This window comes from Diospyros lotus, chromosome 3, assembly GCF_014633365.1.
Source record: "Diospyros lotus cultivar Yz01 chromosome 3, ASM1463336v1, whole genome shotgun sequence".
Taxonomy (NCBI): Eukaryota; Viridiplantae; Streptophyta; class Magnoliopsida; order Ericales; family Ebenaceae; genus Diospyros; species Diospyros lotus.
The window spans coordinates 34,977,706-35,005,460 of NC_068340.1; the positions used below are offsets into that span (position 1 = coordinate 34,977,706).

At 32.6% G+C, this 27,755-nt stretch overlaps 3 protein-coding genes across 6 annotated transcripts in view; 2 read left to right on the plus strand and 1 right to left on the minus strand.

The window, feature by feature from the left end:
* Nucleotides 1-3,822: 3,822 nt before the first annotated feature.
* Nucleotides 3,823-27,755, minus strand: part of LOC127797803 (actin-related protein 5) — a 48,434-nt gene continuing 24,501 nt past the window's right edge. The window contains exons 1-12 of one of the 4 annotated variants that reach the window (XM_052330953.1): nucleotides 16,225-16,464; nucleotides 16,079-16,149; nucleotides 9,991-10,115; nucleotides 9,144-9,188; nucleotides 8,226-8,334; nucleotides 7,809-7,918; nucleotides 6,273-6,382; nucleotides 6,100-6,190; nucleotides 5,596-6,027; nucleotides 5,199-5,326; nucleotides 4,649-4,991; nucleotides 3,823-4,567 (exon numbers count right to left, since the gene is read on the minus strand). In XM_052330953.1, the coding sequence (XP_052186913.1) occupies nucleotides 4,067-4,567; nucleotides 4,649-4,991; nucleotides 5,199-5,326; nucleotides 5,596-6,027; nucleotides 6,100-6,190; nucleotides 6,273-6,382; nucleotides 7,809-7,918; nucleotides 8,226-8,334; nucleotides 9,144-9,188; nucleotides 9,991-10,115; nucleotides 16,079-16,149; nucleotides 16,225-16,325 (2,166 nt within the window). In that variant the 5' untranslated portion in view covers nucleotides 16,326-16,464 and the 3' untranslated portion in view covers nucleotides 3,823-4,066. Of the gene's footprint in view, nucleotides 4,568-4,648; nucleotides 4,992-5,198; nucleotides 5,327-5,595; nucleotides 6,028-6,099; nucleotides 6,191-6,272; nucleotides 6,383-7,808; nucleotides 7,919-8,225; nucleotides 8,335-9,143; nucleotides 9,189-9,990; nucleotides 10,116-16,078; nucleotides 16,150-16,224; nucleotides 16,465-27,755 lie in introns of those variants that run through there. The other 3 variants (XM_052330954.1, XM_052330955.1, XM_052330956.1) reach the window with 3 other exon arrangements.
* Nucleotides 23,890-27,755, plus strand: part of LOC127797805 (stearoyl-[acyl-carrier-protein] 9-desaturase, chloroplastic-like) — a 39,560-nt gene continuing 35,694 nt past the window's right edge. The window contains exon 1 of the mRNA XM_052330958.1: nucleotides 23,890-23,992. The gene's annotated coding sequence lies outside the window, so the exon portion shown is untranslated. The remainder of the gene's footprint in view (nucleotides 23,993-27,755) is intronic.
* Nucleotides 23,986-27,704, plus strand: LOC127797804 (stearoyl-[acyl-carrier-protein] 9-desaturase, chloroplastic-like). Its single transcript, XM_052330957.1, has 3 exons — nucleotides 23,986-24,194; nucleotides 25,673-26,177; nucleotides 26,940-27,704. Exons 1-3 carry the CDS (start codon nucleotides 24,082-24,084, stop codon nucleotides 27,498-27,500), a joined length of 1,179 nt encoding a protein of 392 aa, XP_052186917.1. The 5' UTR covers nucleotides 23,986-24,081; the 3' UTR covers nucleotides 27,501-27,704.

Consider the following 27,755-nt stretch of genomic DNA (forward strand, 5'->3'; position numbering starts at 1 on the left):
GTGAATCATTATTTCGATCGATCGATTGTTCGTTTCTATGGTAAGATCACCGGTAAGTAAAGGTATTATGTAATCTCTATTGTGGTTTAATCACCCAAGGCATGAGAGATTGGTAGAAATTGATAAAACAAATTCTTGACATTGGTTGATCAGAACTAACACCTATTCTTGTTTTTGTATTTTGTTTCAGTTTTCTTTTTTGCAATATTATTTTACTTCAATCGCGATCTTGTAATTGATTGTAATCTTGAGATTTTAGTAAATTGACTAGAGGCGAAACCTCCGCCGTGAGTAAGATCTATTTTGATTCGAACTCGTAACTCGTTGTGTTGATATTCTGTGTGTGAGTTGTGATTGTAATATTTCGATTTTTGTTTTGTTTTTACTCAATCTTGTATTTGGCCGAGAATTAGGTTAGGTTATAAAACCAATATTGGGAATATAAAACTACAAATGCCACTGAAAAATCTAACTTAAGATAATATACAAGTTGAGGAAAACGATTTCCCATCTATCAAAGGAAAAGTACTCTAAAGCGCCTATATTAACTTCTCGTCTTATGAGCCTCAATTAACTCCTTTATTTATTGTCACTATTCATCTATGTCATCATCTATCTTATCGTTGTAATTTATATTCATCATTGGTTTCACTTTCATTGTTTATATTCACGTCATTGTTTGGTATTGTCGTTGGCTTTCCCTTAGACATTTCTCTCCCTCTCTCTCTTTATTTTGTTAATGCAAATGCTAAGATTGCGTTCTCTTTGCTTTTTAATTTTTAATTTTGAGTTTTGAATTCATTTTCTATTTTCTGTTTTGATAGTCTATTTTTAGAAAATTGAAAACGCGTTCTCTTTGTCATTTTGAAAAACTATTTCTCAAAATAGAAAATTAAAAAACTCATTCTCTTTGAACTTTTGAAAATAATTTTTTAATAATATTTTATTCAATAAATTTGATTATTCAGTAAATTAAAAATATTTAATGTTAATATATTATTAAAAAATATATACATTTTAAAGTTAATGAATTTTATAATATTTTTTTCTATTATAATAATAAAATATAAATAAATAAATATGTTTTGAGTTTTGAGTTTGTTTTAGATGAAAACACTCAAAACAACTTTAGTTGTTTTGAGTTTTCTTTGTAATTTTTTTTTTGTTTTCAAAAATACATTTTTAAAAACAGTAAAGAGAACGAGTTTTTTTTATTTTAAAAAACTGAAAACTAAAAATAACTTGAAAACAATAAAGAGAACGCAGCCTAAAATTCTCAAGTTACAATCAAACAACAAAAGAATACATTTTAATAAAAAAATAAATAAAATATTTTATTTGAAATTTATTTTCACTTAGGAAAACACTTTCTCCCAAATAATCGGAATCCAATACTCAATGCCACATTAACTGTTACTATAGATATTTTCTTAATATTGTTTAACTCCACTTTAATTCCATTAACAAGATTAATTTTATTTTTAATCAAAATACCTTCACATAGTCACAAACGCCCAGATCAAATTGTAAATTTAGGTTTAAAACCTCTAACGCAGTTGTAATTTGTGATTTTTTAAAAAAAAAAATAGTAATCAGTTTGGCTTCAAATCTTAAAATACTATGACTTATTTGGTAATTCTTAAAATATGATGATCAATTTAAGCTTTAAAAAGTATAATAATTTATTTAAGATTATACCCAAAAAAATTTAAACAAAAAAGAAAAAGGGGATGAAAAGACCAATCACCCCACAATTAAGGCCTATTACTAATTTTATATTATCTCGGACTAATTGATTACTATGATCCCACATTTAGACGGCAAGAAATAAATAAATATTTTTTATAGTAAAATAACTAAAATTAATAAAAATAATAAAGATGAAATAGTAGAATCAATAAAAATATGAGTTAATTATTATCTTTTAGGTTTGAGAAGGAGGCTCCGATTGTTTTTGTGTTTTCAAAAATGGTACTTACCTCCCACGTCGTTGAAAAATAGACCAAAAATCCATCATGCCCTACATATGTTACATTTTTCCTCTCTTTCTAACATCTCTCATTTATCACTGCCAAATATGGCAACCAACAAGATATAAGCAAATCTTTGAACTTAAAGAATCCAGATATGTGTTTATTACGATAATGATCATCTCAAACTCATTTGGGTTCAAAATCTTCATCTTCGATAAAGATAAATAAACCTCATTGAAATCAAACACCTACATCAAATCTAGATTTGCATTCAATCTAAGAACAAATGAACAAAGAAAAAAATCAAACACCCTGATCAAATCCAAATTTTAAAATAAACAAAACACTCAAATTGAATCTAGATTATTAGAGAGAGTCAAATCGACTATCAGAGAGAAAGGGGAAAATGCCATTAACATTTTCAAATATAGTCAATATTGCCATTATCCTTTCTCATTCCAATTGGTATCACCTATTTTCCATCATTGACAATAAGGCTGCAAAAGGGTTCAACAACCACTTGTTGGCCATTGTTGTGCTTTGAGAAATACAATAGGAGAAAGAGAAAGATAATCTATGGTTATTGGCAATCTCCTCGATGACTCTACTAGTGAGATACAAATGACAGAGAAAGATAATAGTAAGGTGAAGATGAGAAAGAAAAGAGTTATTGAGATATAAATATGAGAATATTTTGAGCATTTATCAAAAAAAAACTAATAATAATTTTCGAACAAGAAGGAAAAAGTGATACAAGATAACGAAAATTAAGGAAAGTCGGTATGATTTTTGAAAACACATAGGTGTCCTTTTATCAAACCTTATGGATGATTTATAAAATTTAATCTAAAAAAATTTATTAATCATTTCCCTTCTCTCTCTATTTCTATTATAAAACTTTTTTTAAAACAAGGGAAAAAATTCTCCATCTCACCCCTATGTGTCTAGATGTATCAAACAAGTTGAGTCAGCCCATGGCTTACCAGACCCAATACTAGGGGTACTCAATTAGTCTAGATAGGATTGAATCGAAACTAAAATTTGAAAAAAATTCTAACTAAAGACTGGACCAAATGAGGATGAAATCAAATCAAACCAGATTCAGTCTGGTTCAATCTAGTCTTATGTATCAATAATGCTGCTACAACAAGAACTTTGCATACAACATGTTGCATGCTAGCTTTTGATTCAAACTAGGACGATATCAAAAATCAAAATAATCTAAACCTTGAACCAAAGATTAGACGAGGGTATGTTTGATCTTGAACTAGACCAACTATTTCAATCTAGTCTGGCGTGATTTTTTAGTCCAAATGAATATTTGAACACCCTTGACCAACACTTTGAATTTCAAGACGAGAGTCTTGTTCAAGCCTAATACCAAAAATAGAGACCCAACATAATCCTATAACCCTTATTTGAAAGGATCAAGTTTTGCCCCAGTGAGTTGTTTTAAATGACTCACATGGGCCAGTGGCCACATTTATTTATAAATAAATTTTTAATTTTTTATAATTTTAAAAATAAAAATGTTGTAAAACATAAGTAAAAATTGTATCAAACATTTATATTTATTTATATAATTTAAAATATTATGCAACCTCCTTGAAAATTTGACATCTAAGATTTAAGTTCTAACTTATGATTTCTAAGCAACAAAATATAAATAAATAAAATAATAGTGGGTTAATTTTTTGTCTCATCTTTTTACTTTTTGTTTTAAGCCTTTAAATGTTTTAATTTAAAATAGGCTAAGCGGGTAATGTGGGCGAAATGGCCCATGGCTGGGCCGCGGGCCCTGTCTTAAGCACGACTTGCATCCTACTCCAAACAGACACAGACTAAGAAGTTGGAACCGAAACTAAAAACTCAGCAACTGCATTTACCAAATCATCATTTCTTGTAAGTTTATCTATGTTGAGGGGTAACCTTTCAAAACTACTAAGAATTGCATAAATTATAGTCCGATAATATACGATCGAGAAGGGGCCTTGCTGCTGAACAAGTTCAATGGTTTAATTAAAATGTGAAAGAACGAACCCTTTCCACCCTTTTATAAGTGAACCATTGTTTCTGCAGAGCAACCCCGAGGATCATAGGGTATACCTCATGTGATATCCGCGCAGCCAGTCCTCACCCTTCTCATAATAGTCCATTTTTGTGAACAATTGTTGCTGAAATTGCACGGCCGCAGCATATGTAGCCGCTCCCCGCCATGCATCGAGAACTGGATCTAATGATCTGACGACCTTGATGGGCGTGCCGCATGGTCGAATCATCCGGATTCCTGCTTCCAGGCGCTCGGTCATGCCAGGGAAGAGACAGCTCCCGCCAGTCATTAGTATCGAATTTGTTATCCTCTCCCCCAAGCCTTCAGCCTTGGATGGCAATCTCCTGATAGAAACACCAGCCATCTCCTCCAGCCCTGCTTGGTCTACCCCTATTACGTTGGGATGAAACAGGATTTCCGGGCATCGGAATCTTTCTACTCCGAGCACGATCTGGAAATCTTCTTTAGTTAGAGGACGGAACCGTGGAGCTTCTGCGGTAGAGGACCCTGATTCTAGCTTGGGAACAAATGTTGGGTCTATTTCCTGTAAAAGGTGTGGCCCAAGAAATTTTGTAAGGCAAATTGCAAATATGAGCTGACACTAAATCCAGAAAGAATAACGTACCTTAAGCCTAGATGAGATGCGAGCCAATTCTGTTTCATCCTCATCGGGTCCCTCGTCTTCGTCGTCATTATCTTTGCTCATTAGTTTGTACAGCTGCCAGTCTTCATCTCTGATACCAAAAGTATCCTCACCTTTCCCTCGATCAAAGGCTGCTGTTGTCAAGAGACGCATCCTTTCCTTCTGGGCAGCATTTAATCTCTCGCCACGGCCAACACCTCCAGATGCATTATGGTTTCCATTTGTATTGCCACCGTTTGTCTTAAGTCGTTTTCGCTGCTCAATTTTCTCAGAGATCTCTTGATATTTAGCTCTCAACTGCTCCCGATAAAGCTCTGGATTTTCTCTACAGTGAGGAACGAATGAAAACAGACATTAAATCCAAACCATTTGAGTTGCATCTACAAGTGTTAAGGTCATTTATAAAATCACTAAAGATAGCAGGTTTTTTTTCCTAGGTTCCATTGCTTGGTTTTTGATGCAGTAGTTGATGCTTCTATTCCTCAAAAACTTGATTGCTAAAGATGAAAAACTGAAGAGCTAGGTAACATACAGTCGTTTTTCTTCATCTTGCTTGTTTTGCCTTTCCCGCTCTAATTCCTCTTCAAAGCGTTTCTGCTTAGCACGCTGCCGGCCCTCAGAGGTGGTTTTAAGAAACAACTGCCTCTTCTTTTCCTTGAGCTGCCAAGAAGACCACAAACGTAATTAAGACTTTATCAACATCAACAAAAATGGAATAACATAAAAACCGGGATTTGAATAAATACAACTTGAAACCAGTACTGTATCACCCCGTCGGTCACAATTACATTACTAATGAACAGACAGATCATTATATTGCAACTCCCATTTTGGAATGGCAATGTAATGTGCCCTTGTGCTGTTGCACTGGCTAGAAAAATAAACAAGTTCAACATTAAGAGGCTCAATAGGGCACAAATGTTATATACCTGTTCCGGCGTCAGCATGTTGTCAGGAATATTAATGAGAGAATACTTTTCAGCTGTGGAAGGTTCAGTCTTCTCCTCAGTCTCAACTTGTTCACCCTTGGCCTTTCGTAAGGATTGAGTTACTTTCGCAAAAGCAGATTCTATTTCCTGCTTAGAGACATATCCAGTCTCAGACAGGAAAGATGGAATATCACTCTCTTCAACATGCTTGAGCTGCTGCAGAAGAAACTCCAAACCCTTCACTTCATTTTCTAGCTCATTAATCCTAGAAATTCTCTTTGCCTCAGCCATTTCCCGCAACCTCTGACCTTGTTTCTCCTTAAGGGCTGCTTTCCTAGCAATCTCCTCCTCCGACGGTGGCTCCTCAACGGGTGCAGGCATCCATGGGAGCTGCCAAATTCTGGTCTTCTCTTTAGCTTCTTTAGTCCCTTTCTGCCACATTTATTACCAAAACTGAACTTCAGAGAATAAAATAGTTTAGAAGGAGACCAAAGAGCTTGCTACCTGAAATAATTGAGCCTCTGCAGCATAATCAGGTGCAATATAACAATGTTCCATTTTCAGGTCTTCAACCTTCTCCCATGTAAGCCTAGACCTGTTGCATTGTAAACAAAATCAGTAGTTACACAACAGAAAGTTCATAATGTATCAGTAGAATTGGAAACCATCAGGCTTACATGTGATGAGGATATTTAAGTGAAAGGAGCTGCTTCAAGTAATCAGTGACATGGTATCCACCAACGTTTGTTCGGCAGCATGCTTCATAAACAGGCTCTCCATTGACAAACTGAGAATAAAATAAACACACATATAAACCATCACACACATATACACCATCAACTGATACTCATAATGACAGGCTCTCATAGCACAAAAAGAGATTTAACATATAAAGAACACAAGTAGGAAGTTTTATATGAAATTTAGCAAAGATCAAACTGCACAGAATTTTGATCACCAAACAATGGCACACATGCACAAACAAGCATAACATGCACACACACATAAGGTCATGTTGCACTAGGCATCAATCACATAGCAAAAATCATCACAGCAAATGATTGTTTTACCAACAAAAACAGTGTAGAAAAAGAACCAGACTCGGTCAGAATTAGGGCTGTTAATGGGTCAGATCTGATCCAGATCCAACCTGCAAAATTCAGTCCATTTACATGTAGATCCAATCCATATCTGACAAACATATTTATAATTGCATTGAATCTGGATTAACACGTTCAGATCTAGTATTAAACCAGATCCATTATATGAAAACCCTACCTCAACGAACCACCACCTTCTTGCAAAAAATGAAAGCATTCCATTTTACATCATAATATAAAATTTATTTCTATACTAATTTTTTGGGAAAATGTTTTACATAAAAAGATATTTTATGTAAAAATATTTTATATTAAAATTTGACTGCTCTATATGTATAAGTTTGATTCTTTGTCAAAATAGTAAAATTTTAATTTTGGTCTCAAAACAAAAAATGATTTATCAAATTTTGTTAGGTAAGTCATTTTTTAACATTTTCAAAGTAAAATGTTTTCCTTTAAAAATATTTTACTTAAAGCCTTTAAACACCAAAAAATAAGTAAAACATTAGGTCAAAACAAATGGAGCCTTTATTTTAGCGAGTTTTTTGATTTTGAATATATGGATATAAATAGCTCACTTCATATGAAAAATCTTTACAAAATTTCTGTCTACACAGTATTACTATTTCTTTTTATCTCCCATCCCCTCCCTAAAACTTTACTTTTTTAACATATATACAAACGATGTCTGATTATGAGAGAGAGAGAGAGAGAAGTTCAGAACACACAATTTATAGCATGGATCTAGTCCAAATCATGGATCCACGAGATCTAGATCAATGAGATCAAGATCAGTGAGATCCAATCCAAATACATGTATTTGGACTGGATCATTTCCTTATCTCATCCAAATCTTATCAAATCCATATCAGATCTAGCCTAGACTGGACCATTCACAGGCCTAGGTCTTAGAATTGAAGCACAATGAATCCACTGATCTTGTTCAAATATTGCATGTCAACAACCAAGATTCAATATGCTTATATTTATAATTAAAAAGAAAAAGAGAAACAAAAAACAATTCTTAAAATATAACTAGTAAAATGCCATGCACCAAAAAAATTATATATATATATTTAAAAAAAAAAAAAAAACAAGGCTTGTTTAGCATACTGGGATAACATGACTTGTAGTAAATCCCGAGCAGACAGCAAGACCATCTTTATCACAAACACCAAGTTGCTGATTAAACTTGTAGCTGAATGCAGCATCAACTCCAAACGCTGTAACCACAAAAAAGAATAATCTGGTTAACTAGCCCTACAAAGGCAATGATACACATGCAAATGCAGCCAATAAAATAAGATAAAATAAATGGCCAAATGCATGGGTATAAAGATGTCTATTGAAATGATATAGAAAAGAGCATGGACAAAAACATCATAACAAGCCAACAAGTTAAGGCCTATTGGAACATGGTAGACCATCCCGTTAGTAACTTTGGCAGGTATCTGTAACCTAGAAGTTCATAGAGAGAGAGAGAGAGAGAGAGAGAGATGCTCCCATAAAAGTTGTAGCCACTGATAATACCTACTGAAGGAACTCCGTAAGACTCAAATAGAAGTTCTGCCATTTTACTGCGAGACTGAACCGGGTTGCTTGGACATTCTGTAATTAGGACAGGATGATCAATCTGTTCCTCCAGAAAATTGAAGTCACAAAAGTTCATATCAATATAATGCAAGCAGAAGCCCAATGAATCCAATTACTCACTAATCACTTTGCCAGATGCGCAGTAAACACAAAAATCTCATAGCAGTGCATAGTGTTGCATGAAGCATATGGCATCCAGAAGGGAATATAAATGACTTTATTTTACATTTGGCAGAATTTGAAATATTTTGGTTTTGGTTTTGGTTTTGGTTTTGGCTTTTTCTCCATTTTCAGCCAACTGTAATGTATTCCAACTTCTTATGAGTAAGATCCAGTATGATACAAAAAGTACCATTTGGGAAACCACATCATGCTTGATGCAGACTCAAATTGGGAATTTATCCTCATCCCTTGAGAAGATAAATAAAACTTGCTTGTATTAAACTAGCAATTTCCAAGTGCCACAAATGAGCAACCACATTAGTTAAGACTAATTTTTACTTGAAACGACGACATAAAAACTGATATTGAGACAACCTCAGTGGCCTAAAGTCCAACACCATACATGAACCTATGAGTTTTGACTAAATTGTTATAAAATCAGAAGGGAACTATGGGCTAGATATTGTTTAGGAAAGATACACCACATTAGGTACTAATACCAAATTGAATTACTAGGAAAATCAGCCACTGACAATGAGAAGCATTATACAAAAGAATAAATATTGAAAAAACTAATAGTCCACAGGTGAATCTCATTTTTCTTTCTTTCCATTTCTTTTTTTATTATTATTATAAAGATATTGTGTAGATCACGAATGAAAGCAAAAGCTCCTTGCAAAAATGTGGGCATACCTGTGATTGATTTGCACCCAACCTGTCGAACCCAAAGTCAAGAATCTATAAATGCAAGAAACAGTATGTGAGAAACAAAACTAAGAACAACTAACAGACACCACCTCATAAACATCATCTAAAATCTCACACCCTCAGTTAACAATATAGTAATACGATCTTTGACATAAAGCATGAAAGACATGCACCCTCTAGAAAATTTAAAGTTTAGTACCAACAGAAAAAGTAGCCAGCACAGAGTTTGAATATAAATAGCCGGAGAATTTCACCGCTTACAAAAGAAAATCACAAAGTCAAGGCATGTGTATCTAGAACTTGGTTGCACTGGCTTAACCCAATCACTGGAAATGTCAGGAGAAAATATCTAGGTCAAAATGTTTCACTTGAAGGTAATATATGCAGTAGGCAACTAGCTTTCTGCAGTGGCTATTCAACATTTTCAATTAAATATGTGTGCTCCAAGTTGAAAGAAAAACTATGATGAAAGAAGAATGTTTTTTATGCTAAAATTGTTTACAAGTGCTATCTGTAAGCATGGTTTTGGATGTCATTCAATAAGTAACATGTTATATTGTCTGTTCTATAATCTATTTCATGATAATCCACTTTTCTCATATGTTGATCCAGTCCCCTTTTTTTACTTTGGTGCGCAAATAAACAAAATTTTCAATTGATGAGGAATGATAAAAGCAATGCAGTTTCAACTTTCCATGGAGATCAAAGGATGCATACATATAGGAAAAGCATATCCAAAAGAGTAAAAGTAAACTGTGCTAATAGATGCATTGGCAACAGTAATGTCAAGGGTGTCAGCACATAGTCACAAAAAAAGCTGGATCAAGCTTACATATTCCATTGTCTCAAACTGATAAACAACATTGACATCAAAAGCAGAACGAGGTCCTGAGCGTGTGCAATCGAAGTATTTCATCAGCGAAGGATCATGGTCACCAACGATTGTGACAGTTTCACCTGCATAAATAATGAATGTATAAGCAATAGTAACTTGAGGTGACCAAAGCTGCCACAACACAAATAATAGAACCCTATTGTGTATGCCATGACCAAATAGCCCATAATTGGGCCAAGCTAAAGAACAACATGGGACTACTTTTGCTTTCAAGGGACAAGATTCAATCACTATTCTCCTGGTCAAAGAGGAATATTAACAAACATGTCTAAGAACTACATTACTTAATACTGCAGCACGGGAGAAAGATAATAAACAAGGAAACATAAACAACACATCCTTTGTTTTTCTTTATTTCTTCCTCCTCCCTCTTTTTCTACTTCTTTTTCCTTTTTTTAGTAACAGAAAATCCTCAGTTTGTACATTACAAACACCCCATACAGTCAAGCAACATGTTTGCAAAAAGACCATCCCTCACAAGTTTCAAGATCATAACATAGTTGTAAAAAAACCATACCATCCTCTACCAAGTGTCCATTGCCCAAGAACTTAAATCATTGCCCTCATTGTGACTCAGATGCTTGCTTGGACTAGCATCCCATTCAAGCTTGCCTCCAGAAAGATTTATTATAGAGCTAGTTATAATTTACTCTCTGTGGTTTGGAGGAAAAACACACAACTACTCTACAGTCTAAAAGTTTATGCATATCCTTATAGTTGGAAAGGAAAAAAGATCATTACAAACAGAATTTGTTAGATTTGTCAGCATGTGAATACAACTCCAAAGTATGTAAAAAATAAGGGAGTCAAATATTCTTTTGAAAAAATCACACTATTCTTTTCTCTTCTTTTTTTTTCTTCAATACTGTTAGTACATTTATCATGGAGTATTGAACCACATTAATGTAATGTTTTCTCCATGAAAACTATAAAAAAGGGTAAAGTCTAATTTGAATTTTGGTTATGTTACAATTGAAATTTGAAATGCCTACTGCATTAAAGATTTTTTTATTATGTTATAATTGAAATTACTACCACATTAAAAAGACCAAAAAAAGGAGGCAAAGGAAATTTTTTTTTTTCCTTTTTAATGAGAAGAAAAGGTGTTGTTAGTATTAACTTTTTGAACAACAAATTGACCTTGTCATCCTATTAACAATTGGGAGGTGTATTCCAGCCAATAGAATATGAGTGAAATAGTTCGACTACCTAATCAAACAAGGGTTTGACAAATGGAATTATAAGGTACCACAAAATATTTATAGGTACTCTATTTTATTTTATTTTATTTTATTTTTTTTTTTTTTTGGGGGGGGGGTTGGCACTACAAGCCACATCTTGTTACATCGCACATCAGTCGCCTCTGCATCAACAGTACCTCCATATCAAGGCATCAGAGAAAAAAAAATTATGAGAAAAACTATTTTAGATTTCAATATGGCACATAAACACATTATAGCTAATGTCATTTTTAAGCAGCAAGATGAGCATTTGATCATATATAAAACTGACTTATTTACCATCCAAATATACTTTTTTCTTACGAGGAAAAAAAGATCATTTGTCATGTAAAGATTGTACCCTTGCACCAAGAGAGTGCCTAACTACTAAATATAGACTTCTATTCCTTGACTGTTATATCAAACAATAAGTGAGGATGGAAGATAAAAACATGAAGCACAAAACCAAATTGTGCGATTTAAAAGGTGAAAAACAAGTTATTTTCAAAGAAAAAGTGTGTAGCAAAAGATATTGAATTGTGAAAAGAGAGGCAAATCTAATGTGAAATGAGATGGCTATACAATTCAAAACACAATAAAAACTAGTTAGGAAAGTCATAGGACAAAGTTTTAAATCAAAAGGAGCCATAGCAGTGGAGAGAGGAGGTATAAGAAAAAATCAAGATCAAGAGAAGATGCTACAGAGACATAATATACATGTCCTAATGATAAAAAAATTTAAATGTATATTTTAACTAAAAAGGAAGAGAAGAACCGGGCAAATAGAATTAAGTAAAAACTTATAAAAATTTGTAGTTTTATACCATAGACTTGAAATAAAAAATGAAGAAAGAGATATATAAAAGGAGGCTGATACAAAAGAAAGAAAAACAATGACTTGAAAAACATGAAGTAAGCCCTGAAGAAGATGAAGAATGATAAAGCTGTTGGACTTAATAACATCCTGATAAAAGCTCAAAAATACAAGAGAAAAAAGGCATTTTATAATTAACAAACCTATTAAATGTGATTCTTAAATAGAACAAAATAGTTAAAAATGAAGAAAGGGCACTCTAATGTCCATAACAAAAATAAAAGAAACCAAAATTATGAAAATCACAGAGGTCAAGCTAATGAGTCACCCTATGAAACATTAGAAGAGGATGATTGAGTAAAAATTAAGAAAAGAAACCGATGTGTTTAAAAATCAATTTGGATAGCTAATAGATCAACAACAGTAGCTACATACTTATTGAGACGACAGGCCAAAAAGTTCAGAGATAAACAAAAGGATTTATGTGTGATGTCTATAGACTTGAAACTATTGTCATAAATAGAGATGACTGGTTGAGCTAGGACCCGTGCAGTTGAACCCACCTAGTGCAATTAAGGCTAGATGAGTTATTTTATAGTTATGGTATATATGGACTTGAAAAAAGCATATGACGAAGTCCTAGAGAATCTTATCAAGGATTTTAGAGAAAATGAGATTCTGAATTGCTTAGATACAGGCTATTAAAAACATATATCACAAAGCAAAAGCATGTTAAGACGGGCACAGTAAAACTTTTCTAGTAAAAATTAATTTGCATCAAGGATTTGCACTAAGCCCTTGTCCTTTTACTCTTTCGATTGATGAACCTCACTAAGCACCTACAAAAAGAAGTGTTTTCGTGCATGTTATTTACAAATGACATTAACTTGGTGGATGAAACCCCAAAAAAAGCGTAAATACTAAGCTCTAATATTGAAATTATATTTCAAAGTCTAAAGATTTAAATTAAGCAAATTGAAAACCGAATACATGGAATGTAAGCTTAAAACACAGAAGTGTGAAGATATTATGGTACGACTTGAAGACAAAGCCATTCTAAGAAAAAATCAATTTAGATAATGAAATTAATTATTCAAAAAAATTTAATTAAGGCATAATAGTTAAAATAGAGAGGTGCTTCCAGCGCTTTATATGATTGTAAGATCCCTTTAAAGGTAAGAGAAAAGTTTTATTGGGTGGCTCTAAACTTCTGTTGTATAGCACAAAATGTTGGACACTAACACGAATACAAACAAAAACATGAGCATAATTGAGATAAGAATGTTAAGATAGATGTGCAATCATATAAGAAAAATGCATTAGTACAGATAAGGTTATTCATAATATGGTCAGTGTCACACTTAATAAAGATAAAATGCAAGAAACACTATTAAAATGGTCGTCCTTCTAGAAGAGAAGACCAATAGACTCTCCTATAAAGAGAGTGAATGCACTGAAAGAAATTTGTAGCAGAAGAGGTAAAGGAAGACCAAGAAAAATTAAACAAAAACTCTTAAACGTGATATGGTATATAGCCATAGACAAAGATGAATCCATATAGTCAAAACCACCTAACAAAAAATTAAGGTATGGTATGTTATTGTTGTCATTATATTTTAAGCTTATTAGGAATTTAAATAGATTATGCAATAAATTTAAATGGGCAACTTACCCTTCTTCTATGTCTTATCTTCTCCTTCCCCTTCCAATCTCCTTCAGTTACTTATTTCCTCTCCCTCCCCACCTAATGGAATTTTTAAGAGTTGGTGTGTTATTGTTGTCTCTATATTTTAAGCTTATTGGGACTTTTAATAGATTGTGAGATAAATCTAGATGTTTAAGCACCCTTCTTCTATGTCTTCTCTTCTGCTTCACCAGCCAATCTCTTTAATTACTTATTTCCTCTCCCTCCCTCTCCAGGTTCTTCTCTATTCTCTACTTTCTTATGTATTCCTTGTCGCTACCCATTGTCTGCCTTTATGCTACTGCCAAATTCTACTTTGACTGTGCTATTTTTTCTTTATTAATATTTTGGAAATACAAGCTATATCACATCTTCAACTGTACTCCATTATGTTGTCAGCCCCAACACCTTCCCTAATTGCATGGATTCAACCCCCTAAGCCTCACTTGTACTCCCTTCATCACCCTAGCCATAACTGGAACACACCATTGCCGCAAGCAACATCATAGCCCATCCTCCCAATAGCAATGGCACACTCACCTCATTGCATAGCATGCATGGCTCCTTCCAATGTCACCACTGTACCATTGACCTCCCAACCACTAGATTACATCTTTGCCTCTTTAGCCACGTGCCCTTTATGCCAAACCCTTATAATTCCAACCCCAAACCACTGCCTTAGCTACTCTACTAATCACCAGCTTTACCTACCCAATCCGTAGGGATTTCTTCCTTTTTTTCTTTAGCAATTCATCACCACCAAAGACCAAACATAAATCAAATTACACCCCCAACTATTTCTCTTTCACATTTGCCAACTAGAGTTTTCCAAAAATTGCTGTCAAGTTCAACCAATTCTTTCAACTTGCATGGGGAGTTACACCTTTTTTAATAATGGAGGCAAGTTTCAACAAAGAAAAATAGAAAAGTTGGTCATCATGATAGTTGTTTTTGAAGGGAGGGGAGAGGTGCCAATGGCAGTAATATAGGGGTGAGCAGGGTTCAAGTACTAGAGATTTTCATATTTTTATATATCATGTATACATACATGCAGCTTATCTGTTTTCTTCATACTTTCTTAAATTGATTTAGTTACAAATAAAATGTAATTTTTTTTCCTTTATAACTAAAACCATTTAACTGACTTGAATCTAGGATTTCTGGGCTAAATCCCTCTCCTAGAAACTTTAAATTGTAATACACATATGTCGTATAAGAAACAAAGAGTTATTGGGTTGTTGGCAAGTGATATATCAAAACACCAATACTACACTACGAAGGGGGGGGGGGGGGGGGACAAAATTTTGGCTTCTCCCTCTTCTAAAAGCCCTATAAATTTTTTTTAGACAGATTTATGGTTAAAATTTAGCATAAATTCATTATTCAATCAACTAAACTTATTCTCATCTAAAAGGCCATAATGTCAACTGAATATTTAACCCCAGAACCCGGCTAACAAAACAGTTACATGCATGCTCTAATTATTGAGTCTGCAGTATCTTGGCTTCCATCAACTAAATTACCTAATTGTTGTGGTAAGCAACTTCATATATAATAAATCCACTGGATTAGACGAGTACACTAAGCAACTTCATCAATATCATAAAAAACAAGAAGGCAGAATGAGTAGGACCACTTCTTGATGGATGCATGCAGTGTGGTGAACTTTAGTGTGAGCCCATTCACAATATGTAATTATGCCTTCATTTCAAAGTTTTACCACTTGAAATCAATGCTTATGTTTATATACTTTCATGTATATCAATATATATAGTTATGGGTGAAGCAGTTACTATTTGTACTTATTTGCATTTTTATTTGTACATTTTTCATAAGTATTTAATCTATTGAATGCTCAAGCTCATATCTAAAATTCATTATTCTCTAACATAGTTCTGTCCTCTAATAGAATGTAAAAGTAGTATAACATTACTGTGCTAATAAAATTGTTATATAAAATTTCCAAAATATTGTGGCTCACTAGTATTGATATATTGCAAATGAAAAAAAAAAATCTATCATAATTACAGAAACAACATAACTCAATTAATAAGGAAAGAAAACATTCAGAAAAAGTTCGTCAAATTGTACAATAATACAGAAAAGCCAATGCCACATTATATATTTGCACAACAAATTCTATAAAAATATCATTTTCTAGCAAGTGTTACAACTTCTCAAAATTATGTACATTTAACTTATATATCCATCGCCTTCTCATACAAAAGTTTCTATGACGACACGAGAGTTACTCTGAGCTTGTTCAAGACAAGGGCAAGTAAGAGGTGAAGGCAGAATTGGTGGTACCGGTGATTTTATGGCGCGGCCTCTGAACGATATTGCGGAAGATAATGCGAGGATCATCCTCTCCTGCCCATCTGTAAGGTAAAACCTTATAACAATACAGAGACAATCACATACACAAATTAAAAGAGCATTTAGGGTTTCTTTACCCGATTCGAAAATAACAACTTCCATTGTCGATCACAATCGGACAACTTGAAGGGAAAACGCTGTAATCCGATTGTCTATCTATCTTGCTTGTGAACGGCATTCTCCCCCCCACTCTCTCTCTGTGTCTTGTGGTGCCCTAGCTGATACCAATAACTACAACACCCACGGTGACGGACGGGTGGAAAATCCAGACCGCTTCTGTCTGAACCGGCTCAGTGCAGACTGCAGGATATTTTGTTTTGTTTTAGAATAACCAGCTAGTGATCAATTGCCACTATTTTTCATTAAATTTCATTTGAAATACCGAGACTACCCTTGCCGGAAATGAAGATCGCATTTATTGTTCAGCTGTATTTGGAAAATGGGTGGCCCATTCCAAATACGGCACGTCATAAAATAAAAATAAAAAAATATTATTTATACATAAAAAATTAAACTTTAAACTATTTATATATACAAATAACTAAAATATCACTCACTCAATTAAAAATTTACTCCCCCTTTTCTTGGCCATCTCCTCTCTCCTATATTGCATGAAAATAGAAATGAGAAACGTTTCTGATAGAAAACGAAAATTTAGAAACGAATATTTTTAAAAAAAAATAAATATAAATAGAGTCTAAAATGAAAATACGAAACATTTCGAAAACAAGAAAATGGTTCTTATGAGGTGTTTTCGTGCAGCATAGCCTCTCTCTTCTTTTTATAGCCATCTCTAGCAATTATTTGTAAATAACATAATAAAATAATATATAAAAATTAACAAATAGTATCAAACACATTTTTTTTTTTTATTATGAAACATTTCTAAACAAGAGAAAAGGTCTCGTCCTCGGGGCATAGCTCAACGGTCAGGGGTGATTTAAACGAATGGGTATTCTGCCATCATGTTTGTGGGTGTACTTGAAATCGAAATCTGGCACTAGGTCCCTGATTTAATCATTCACCATATTATGGGACCAGTTGATGGGGTGTCAATAATAACACGTAATCTTAAAAGAAGAAAGAAAATATCTCATTTATTGTCTCTGCCTTTGTGTACCTTCAATCCAAATATTGGCATTACTAATTTATTATGTTGAATTGAATTAATTAATTATTTTTATTTAGTATTATCATATTTACTAATTGTTCTTCTAATTTTTTATTCTCTATAATTTTTGTAAGAAAATAAATATGAGAGGGTGAAATGTACCATAAGAAGCTTCAAGTATAAAATACTTGGGTCATTGATAGGCGTTGAAAAAATAGCTATAAGATAAACCAATAATAATGTAGGGAGGAAATAGAAATATCATGAAAAGTAGAGTTCAAGATTCTTCCTCTTGTCTGAAAAAGTAATGAGCCTCTACAAAAGATGTTGAATTTATTACCTTTAATCAAATCATGGTATAGTAGAGTCTCATTATTTATAGGTTATGAACCATTGAAAAAACTTAAAACAAATAGTAAATCAAATTTCAATTACAAATTTATTTAAAATATAAATTTATAGAAATTAATTAAATCTCGTATTTTACATTAATGTGTCATATACTTTGTCGAGCCAACTTGCTCATTTTAATTAAGTTTTGATGATTAACAAAAATATTTTTATGATATAAATGTATTTCTTTCTCATATAAAAAAAATAAATTTATTTTGAATTAAAAGTGGGTATAAAGAGTAAATTTATTTTGAATTAAAAGTAGATTGTCTTTAAACATGTTTTCTTCTTTTGATCATTTATGTTTTAAAAGTTTATATTTGAATTTTCATTTATTGATAAATGCTTTTATTACTTATGCAAAAAGTATATTTATTTTGAATTAAAAAATAATTACTCTTAGACATGTTTTTTCTTTATCATATAAAAAGTAAATTTATTTTGAATTAAAGGAGATTTCTTGTAAATATGTTTTATTATTTTAATCATTTATGTCTCAAAAGCTTATATTTAAATTCTTAAATCTTGATTTATCATGCAAAAAGTAAATTTATTTTGAATTAAATGTGAAACATGTTTTCTTATTGTTTGAGAAACCCTAAACATTTTTTGAATTTTAAACTTTATATTAACTATTTATTTAATGGTTAAAATGCTTATAAATACCCTCAAAACTCATTTTTTGATGATCTATTGCACGTATTGCACATCCAAAGCTCTCAAAAGCTTTCAAGCTAATTTCCAAACATTCAAAAACTCTCAAAAAATTCATTGTTCATCCATTAAAGAGCCACAAGATAAAAGGATAAAAATTTTCAAATTTTCTACGACAAATCCAAACTTCTCTATTTGAGATTACAAATTTATTTATTTATTTAAATATTATTGTCTTGTATAATTTGTTCTTATTTGTTTATTTGTGTCCAAGCGTAGACATTATTTGTAACATTTAAATTATTATTAAGGATTGTATAGATTTCCTAAATTCATTAAAATCTAGGTGAATCTAGTTTCCAATGTAAAATAGAGAGAAAATCTTGGTGTAGTAGTTGCCTAGAACCCATTGTAATCTAGATGTGTATCTAGTTTCCAATGTGAGATAATATGAGAACCTTGATTATTTTGATTTAGTGGAACCCCAATGGTGGTTAGATTTTGGGAGAGTGAACTAGGTGTGTGTGAAGACACCGAACCACTAGAAATTATGTTGTGCCTCATTATATTTATTTTTGTAATATCTTTTGGTTTATATTTATTATTAATTTCAAATATAATTCATTATAGTTATCAAATATATATTTTTCAATAAAATCATTAATCAAGAATATTTAATAAAATTAAAAAAATTAATCACTCAATTCACCCCTCTTGAGTGGCCATATCCTAAGAGACCAACATACTTAATATAAGAAATTGTTTATAAATGAATTTAACGTGATATTGTAAATTCATTCATTCCCAACAAACTCAAGAGAGCAATAACGATTAGAAATTTTTTTATTGTGGGCTAATATTAATTGAAGATGTTTCTTAGTTTTTAATAAATTATAATTTTATGAGATATACGTGTCGAGCATATATTATTTGTGATCATTTAAGAATTGGTCAAGTCACATATTTTATGCAAATAAATGCAGGTAATAATGTAGAATTAAATCCAATGTCGATTTAAGAATATTTATGACAAGAGTCACTTTGGTGGCTCTTTAATAATATAAATAAATTTTAAAAATTATTTAATGTTTACTTTGCTTACTTTTTTTATATGCAAAATCACTAATTAAATATTTGTATTTAAATTTAAAAAGTAAATATTTTTCAATTGACAATACAGACAAAAGAAAAATATTTGAAAACGTAATAGTTGACTAAACAAAAAATATGAAGAGTACATGGTCAAGTATTGTAAATTAAAAAGTCACTGATTTACTTTTTCTATTCTTTAATGCCCAGATCAATTAGAATTCCTTGAAAGAAATTTTTGCTATCCAAATTATCATTTTGTCAAATTATCCTTCTAAAATAACATTATTTATTATTTTTTATTACATTATTAATTTACATCTCACCATCCATTACCTAATATTAAAAAATAATACATAAACTTTAGAAATTTGGAACCTCCACGTCTAAATAATATCTCACTATTCATTACTTAACATTAAAAAATAATTCATAAACTTAAAAGAAGTTGGAGGTCTTCCGATCCAAATAGAATAACAAATTTAACAAAGCATGAATTCAAATAAAAATTAACATAAAATAAAATTAATAATTTTACATCTCAAAAAAAATATATTTTAATTAATAAGTGATTTTGGGGCCCTTGTGACTTGTACCTTGAACCAGGGTTGCTTAAATCTTATATTGAGTTTTAATGGGGGTGTTATTTAAAACTAAGACTATGGCCTGTTTTTGTACTAGACCCAATATATAGTTGAGCCAAATATAGAATAATAATCTACTTAAATTCTTACTAGTTTCATTAATAAAAATCCAACTACCATATCATTGCTAACCTTTCGTGATAAGAGGGTGGCCAATGATGTCATAGCTGTCTTTAGTCAAAAGAAATAAAAATATCTTTAGATAAAGATAAAAGTTATGATCATTTGTACCAACTCTCATAGATTTTTATGCAAATTATGAAATTAAAATTGAGCCCAATCACACCAAATTTTGACCGAATTAAAATAATTCAATATGTTACGAGTCTAATTTGTAAGAAATTCAAACCAACCATAAAATGTTAGAATATGACATCTGTGGTGGGTCCTATGAGGCTATGTTTGCAAAAGGTAGCCAAGACATGCATGGTGCATAAATAAGAATATGGGCATCCCTCCCTCCCTAGCGTAGACTTTGTGTAAATTACATATATAGATAAAATTATGTGTGTGTATATATTTGTACAAAATCTCCAAATGTTAAGTCGCGATTGTTACTTTTTTATTTTATATACTTACAACGTGATAATTTTTTTGACGCTGATTGAATTTTTATAGAGAAATTAAATTATAACAAGATTAAAAGTTTAGTAATTACTACAAGATGGATTAAAATACACAAACTATTTTGTTATATAGTATAAAGTTATGGAACTAATTATGTTATTTTAGTCAAAATGTAAATTTATTTTGAATTAAATGTGAGACGTAATTTTTTGAATTTCAAATTTCATATTAATCTTTTTTTTAGTGGCTAAAATACTTGTAAATACTCCAAACTCATTTTTTGAGTATCCATTGCACATATTGCATATCCAAAATTCTCAAAAGCTCTCAAGCTAATTTTCAAGTATTCCAAAGCTCTCAAAAATTCATTGTTCATCTATCGAAGAGCCACAAGGCAAGAGAAGAAAAGTCCTTTTAAGTCTTTTACAACAAATCCGAACTTCTTCATTTGAGGTTATAAATTTATTTATTTATTTAAATATTATATCTTATAAATTTGTTTTTAATTATATAAACATTTTTTATATCTTATATAATTTGTTTTTAAGAAAAGCTATTTTTTTATTGTTTGAGAAATTCTAAACATTTTTTGAATTTCAAACTTCATATTAACATTTTTTTTAGTGGCTAAAATGCTTGTAAATACCCCCAAACTCATTTTTTTGAGTATCCATTGCACATATTGCATATCCAAAATTCTCAAAAGCTCTCAAGCTAATTTTCAAGTATTTCAAATCTCTCAAAAATTCATTGTTCATCTATCGAAGAGCCACAAGGCGAGAGAAGAAAAGTCCTTTTAAGTCTTTTACAACAAATCCGAACTTCTTCATTTGAGGTTACAAATTTATTTATTTATTTAAATATTATATCTTATATAATTTGTTTTTAATTACTTATTTGTGTCCAAGTGTGAACAAATTATTTGTAACATTTAAATTACTATTGTAGATTGTATAGATTTTCTAGAACCGTTAAAATCTAGGTGAATCTAGTTTTCAAGATAACTTAGGGAGAAAACTTTGGTATTAGTGGTTGCCTATAACACATTGTAATCTAGGTGTGTATATAGTTTTGATGTGAACCCGCGATGAGACAAGGCCAAAGGAACCCACAAAAGATTGAAACGAACCCTAGAAAAGCCAAAATCGAATAGAAGGCAAAGAATTCCCGACTCGTTGATTTACGAACCAAGAACCTAGACTATATTAAAATCTAGACCCATTGATTATGCGGAAACAAGAACCAAGAATTGTTGAACGCCACAAAGACTGCCCAGATCTTTGATAAGTTCGGCTTTCCGTATTTGTGCTCTCGATTATTTCAAGAAAGATAAATTATAAGTGTGAGATTTCGTCTGACTACACAAGGTGAGAATCGAACTCACAACCCACCAAACTGACACCGACATATTGTTTGCCCAATCACTTGACCTATGCTATGGGGGTTAGATTTAGGGCTCTACTTGGTTTAAGAGTTTGTTTAGCGTAGACTTATTTATTGGGTTTATAAATTGAACATAGTTTAGAGTTATAAATTTTAATGTGTCAAGTTTGGCAGAAATTTATTAGGTTGATTTATTTTTAAAATAGTTTAAAAATAATTTAAAAAATTATATTTATTTAATTAGTATAAGACATATAAAAATATAATTCTACTTGTAAAAGTTGAAAATTAAAAGTTTAAAAATTGAAACATTTTAGTAGTTTTCAATTTCACTTTTAAAAATAGTATTAAATTTATAAATATTTAAAATATATAAAATTACTCTATATTTTGAATTCGAACTCCAATGGTGGCAAATAAGAGACACATTTATGTGTATATTTAGAATTTTTTAAAATAATTATGATTTTTTTTGCATGAGTCATAAATTTTCTTATAAAAAAGTGTAAAGTTATATATAAGATATAAATTATTTAAAATTTATTGATTTTCATTATAAATATGAGATATTGTCTATATAAAATTTAAAATAATATAATTATTAAATTAAATATAAAAAATTCAAATTTAATCTTAAATTATTTATAAATTTAAAATTTAGTCCAGTCCAACTAGCTGAGTCTATGGCCAAAGTTAAATCCAACCCTTAGATAGGTAGGCCTGTTAGGACAAGAAATAAAGAGTCGAGTCAAGTCTAACTCATTACAATAATGACTCTGATCAGGTTAGATAGCTCATTTAACATCTCTATACATTAGTAGTTAAGTAATTAATGCACACCAAGTGTATGGATGATGGTCTCCTGTACAAAAATTTAATGGGCTGTTTTAATGCATTTTGCTTTATTTTTAATTGTGTACCGAATACAGTAATCTTGCATTGTTGCAGGGGTGAATTTACATGTATGTATGTGAGGTGCAGTGCAGCTTACTATCACATTTAATTTCTTAGTGTAAAAAAATAATTTAGTCTAAAAATTAAAATTATAGCCCATTCGCATTGGCTCATACAATTGCTTCAATTCATTTGCATCAACAGAGAATATGCACAGATGCCGTTTAGAAATCTGGAAATTAGGGTTTGATTTGGAACTTGGAAATTAGTTGGAGATGTTCCCTATGTGTTTGTGTTGTCCCCACTTTGCAGTGAGAGGCTGTTCTACTGTTTGTTGAAAGGAGTTGAACTTGAAAGGCTTCAAGGAAGCCAACTCACCAACCTACCAGCGAAGAAGAGACCAACCCATAATCAGCAGGCAACCAAGAGCCTGAATTTGCCAGAGAGACTAGTTGCTGGAGCCTGGAGAGAAGAGACCGAAGAAGATGATGTTGGTCGTCGGCACGGCGGCAGCCAAGCCGTGAGAAATTGTCTCGCTGTAGAAGACCCAGAAGCATACATCTCTGCGCGCCGATGTGACGCGATTACACTGCATAAAACATTTTAAATATTTATATTAAATAGAAGAGAGCATGTTAATGGGTAGATGAACAATCCATTGCTATCCTTAATTTATTTTTTTTCTTGTATCTTTACATACATGTTAACATTTAAGAAGCCTATAGACTGTAAATGGTATTTTTTATTTAATAAATAATATTATTTGAGAGTTATATTATTTATGAAATTATTAATACAAAAAAAATTCAAATAGGTTATTACCAAACAGCCATCTAAAGCTTCTGATGACATTTTTTATTGTGAAAATTCCATAACGCCCGCGTGACCTAAATTTATGGTTTTTAAGTAGTGGTAGTTATGTAAATTTGTGGAGAAAAAAGGTTATTTCATAACCGACTGAGACTCTATTTAATACCCTCCGTCTCTCACCGCTCCCCAGCCCGCCCGCCCCCAGCACTGCACGCATTTGCCTGATTTTCTGCGTTCTGCCGTCCTTTTTATCTCCCTATTTCTTTGTAATTTTCACTCGCCATTGCTCTGGTTCTTCTCTCTCTCTCTCTCTCTCTCTCGCAGACTTGTTCTCTCGACTTGAGAAAGCGAGAGCGAATCGACAGAGACTCTCGACAATCAATCGAGAAATGGCTCTGAGACTATATCAATCCCCTAAGCTGCCGTCCTTTTCTCGACTCCAATCGGGAAATCTCAGATCTCAGAGAGTTTCCATGGCGTCTACTCTTAACTCGGCTCCTCGGTGAGTTCTTGACTTTGTTTTATTTTCGCATGTACTCCTGTGATAACACCTCGCGCAGTGTTCATACTCTGTTATTGATTGATTGATCTGGTTTTATTCTGTTTTGAGGCTGGATCAGCTAAATTTCTTCAAGTTTGTGCATCTTTTTTGTTACGCCTAATTATTTTTGCCTCGAAATTTTTCGATAATTTGGCTGTTTGAACGTTAGTGTTTGCTTATTGGCGGTACGTGTGATAAAGGCTTCAGTTGATGCTTTCATAGTTTATCAACTGACGGTTTGGACATCAACTTGAACATGTTGTTTTTAGCTAATGCTTTTTTATATATGTTTTAGAGAATTCACCAATAGATTAACGAATATTATCTCTTGTGTCGTCTTTCTCGCGTAGTTTTCAATGGATCTCTGTGTTCGCTCTTGCATTGATATGCAAAATGGTCTCTGGAAATTTCTTTTCTTTTCGCTCTTTGTTTTTAAACTTTTTTGCTTGGGTTGGTGGGAGTTGTAGAATTATTACTTGCGTTCATCAAACGTTTTGCTGTTTCCCAGTTTCTTTTGATTTTCTGGCGTTATATTCTATGAAATTTGTTTGTTTGTGGATATTTTAAATCAACCAATGTCATCTCGGATTCTTGATTTTTTTGGTTGACGTCCTACCATAACATTTCCGGTTCCTTGGTATTATATTCATTCTTTTGGTGCTTCATTTTATGTTATGTGGCAAGTTTGTGTGTGTTCTGTCTTTATGAGTCAGTGGTAATTGAATGCTTAAACATTGATATTCGATTTGTTTCATCTCTTCTTTATGCCAATTGTCATTTCTATGAATCTAGTGGTCCTTTTCTCCATCAACTACTTTAACTGCGTATGCTTTGCTTGGGAATCGGAGTTTTGGTATCAGGATCTTTTTTTATTTTCTGTATGTAAGGGGGTGGTTGGTCTTGTTTGCTATTTAATTATAGCAAACATATAGGTGCCAGTATCCATAAATTTCTACGTGCAAAGGAAATTTTACCCTCTCACATTGACTTAGTGCACTTTTCTTTTCATTTTTGTTTCTCGGATAATATATCACTAAGTTAATATATCACATTCTAAATTCTGCTTTTCTTCCTTCAGCTACGAGTCTGTTGTATTTTAATCACACATTTGGGCAATTTTAATTTTTTGGCTTTCTCCCTCTGAAGTTAATTTTTTGGACTTTATCGTATCCATAAGGACCATAACTAAAAAAAAAAAAAAAGGAAATATGTAAGATACGAAGAATTTTGTTAATGTTATTTGATGTTTTTTAGGGGTTCTCTCTTGTCGCTTTTTGGTAAGTCATTGATATTCAGTCTGAGCAGGGAGGGATGCATGCTTTTCTGACAATCCCATAAATCTTATCATCTATCTATATGCCATTTTTTTTTTTTCCTCATGTTTTTGTTTGCATTCCTTAAATCAAATGCATACTTCTAAACTCTGTTTTTGTTTATAGGATGGTTGAAGATCTACAAAAGCCTTTTAATCCTCCCAAAGAGGTGCATGTGCAAGTGACGCATTCCATGCCTCCACAGAAGATTGAGATCTTCAAATCCTTGGAAGATTGGGCCGAGGATAACATCTTAGTGCATTTGAAGCCAGTGGAGAAATGTTGGCAACCTAGCGATTTTCTGCCAGACCCGGCCTTAGAAGGCTTTGATGACCAAGTAAAAGAGCTGAGGGAAAGATCAAAGGAAATCCCGGATGACTATTTCATTGTATTGGTTGGAGATATGATCACAGAAGAAGCACTTCCAACTTATCAAACTATGCTCAACACTTTAGATGGTGTTCGAGATGAGACAGGTGCAAGCCCCACGTCTTGGGCTATTTGGACGAGGGCATGGACAGCTGAAGAAAATAGACATGGTGATCTTCTTAACAAATACCTTTACCTTTCTGGACGGGTTGACATGAGGCAAATTGAGAAAACAATTCAGTACCTGATAGGATCTGGAATGGTGAGTTTGCCAATTTCTGCTTTATGTTCTTAGTTACCTATCTGATATTGCTATATGATTGCAATATGTCATAAGTAGTTAAGTTATTTACATTGTTCAGGGAAGCCTTGAAATTACTTCATAAAGAGTATTTCCTATTAAAACTTCTATTTTATCTCCTACTCAGTTTGGTTCATTTTTCTGATGGTTTCTAATCATTGTAAGGACCTCCTTACAGCCTAGGAAGTGGGATTGGGGAAAAAGGTAATGGACGAGACAGAGAAAAGAGTTGGAAGCCCATACCAACCAATTGTTCTTTTTTAGGCAAAAGAGAAATATAAGCACACATATTTTATCTTTCGTGCTGCAATTCACATTGACCAATTTTTTTATTTCCAGTTGATTTTTAATGGTCTTCAACATCAAGTGTCCCAAAAAAATTGCTTTCTATTCAACAGGGAAAACAAGCAATCTTGTGCTCCAAGGGTTCAAGCACTAGTTCTTGTTGATAGATTACAACTCCCTTTTCTTGCCTTAGGATGCACCTGTAACTTCTAAGTTCATTAGCTCATATTGGCATATGATTTACGCTAGGTTTTTACCTGCCTCAACCCTGATAAATGTCATTTCCCAAGTGTTCATGGATGCCCCTCCAAGATACTTGCCAGAAAAAGGGGAAAGCAAAAAAGCAGAAAAGAGAACATCTGATTTTAGAGAATGCTCGTCCGGTTCTATTCTTTCTGCATTTGTCTTAACTTATCTCTGTATATGTGCAATTATTAGGATCCACGGACGGAGAACAGTCCCTATCTAGGTTTCATATATACCTCGTTTCAAGAGAGAGCAACCTTCATTTCCCATGGAAACACTGCTAGGCTTGCCAAGGAGTATGGAGACTTGAAACTGGCACAGATATGTGGTACAATTGCAGCAGATGAGAAGCGACATGAAACTGCTTACACCAAGATCGTTGAGAAGCTTTTCGAGATAGACCCAGATGCCACCATGTTGGCCCTTGCTGACATGATGAGAAAGAAAATCTCAATGCCAGCCCACTTGATGTACGATGGTCAGGACAACAACCTGTTCGAACACTTCTCTGCTGTTGCACAGCGGCTTGGAGTGTACACCGCCAAGGACTATGCTGACATTTTGGAATTTTTAGTTGGAAGATGGAACGTCGAGAAGTTGACAGGTCTTTCTGGCGAGGGCCGAAAAGCGCAAGATTATGTATGCGGGTTGGCTCCGAGGATTAGAAAATTGGAGGAGCGAGCTCAGAGCAGAGCCAAGCCAGCATCAACTGTTCCTTTCAGCTGGATCTTTGGCAAGGAAATTAAGCTCTGAATGCTGCCGCATGAATGAGTATGCATGCAGCTACTGAATCTTCAATTACTACACAGCATAAGAGTAACATTATTATATTGTAATGAACTTAATACTTTTAAATGTACTTTTAAATGTACGAGGAGATGAGTCAAAAAGAATGCTTGTAGATACACTTTAATAGCTCATGTTGGTGGAATGAGACTAGCTTTCTATGTTTGTTTAGCCCTTTTCTTCCTTTCAACCAAGATATTGTTGGTACTTGTCGTTGCAGTA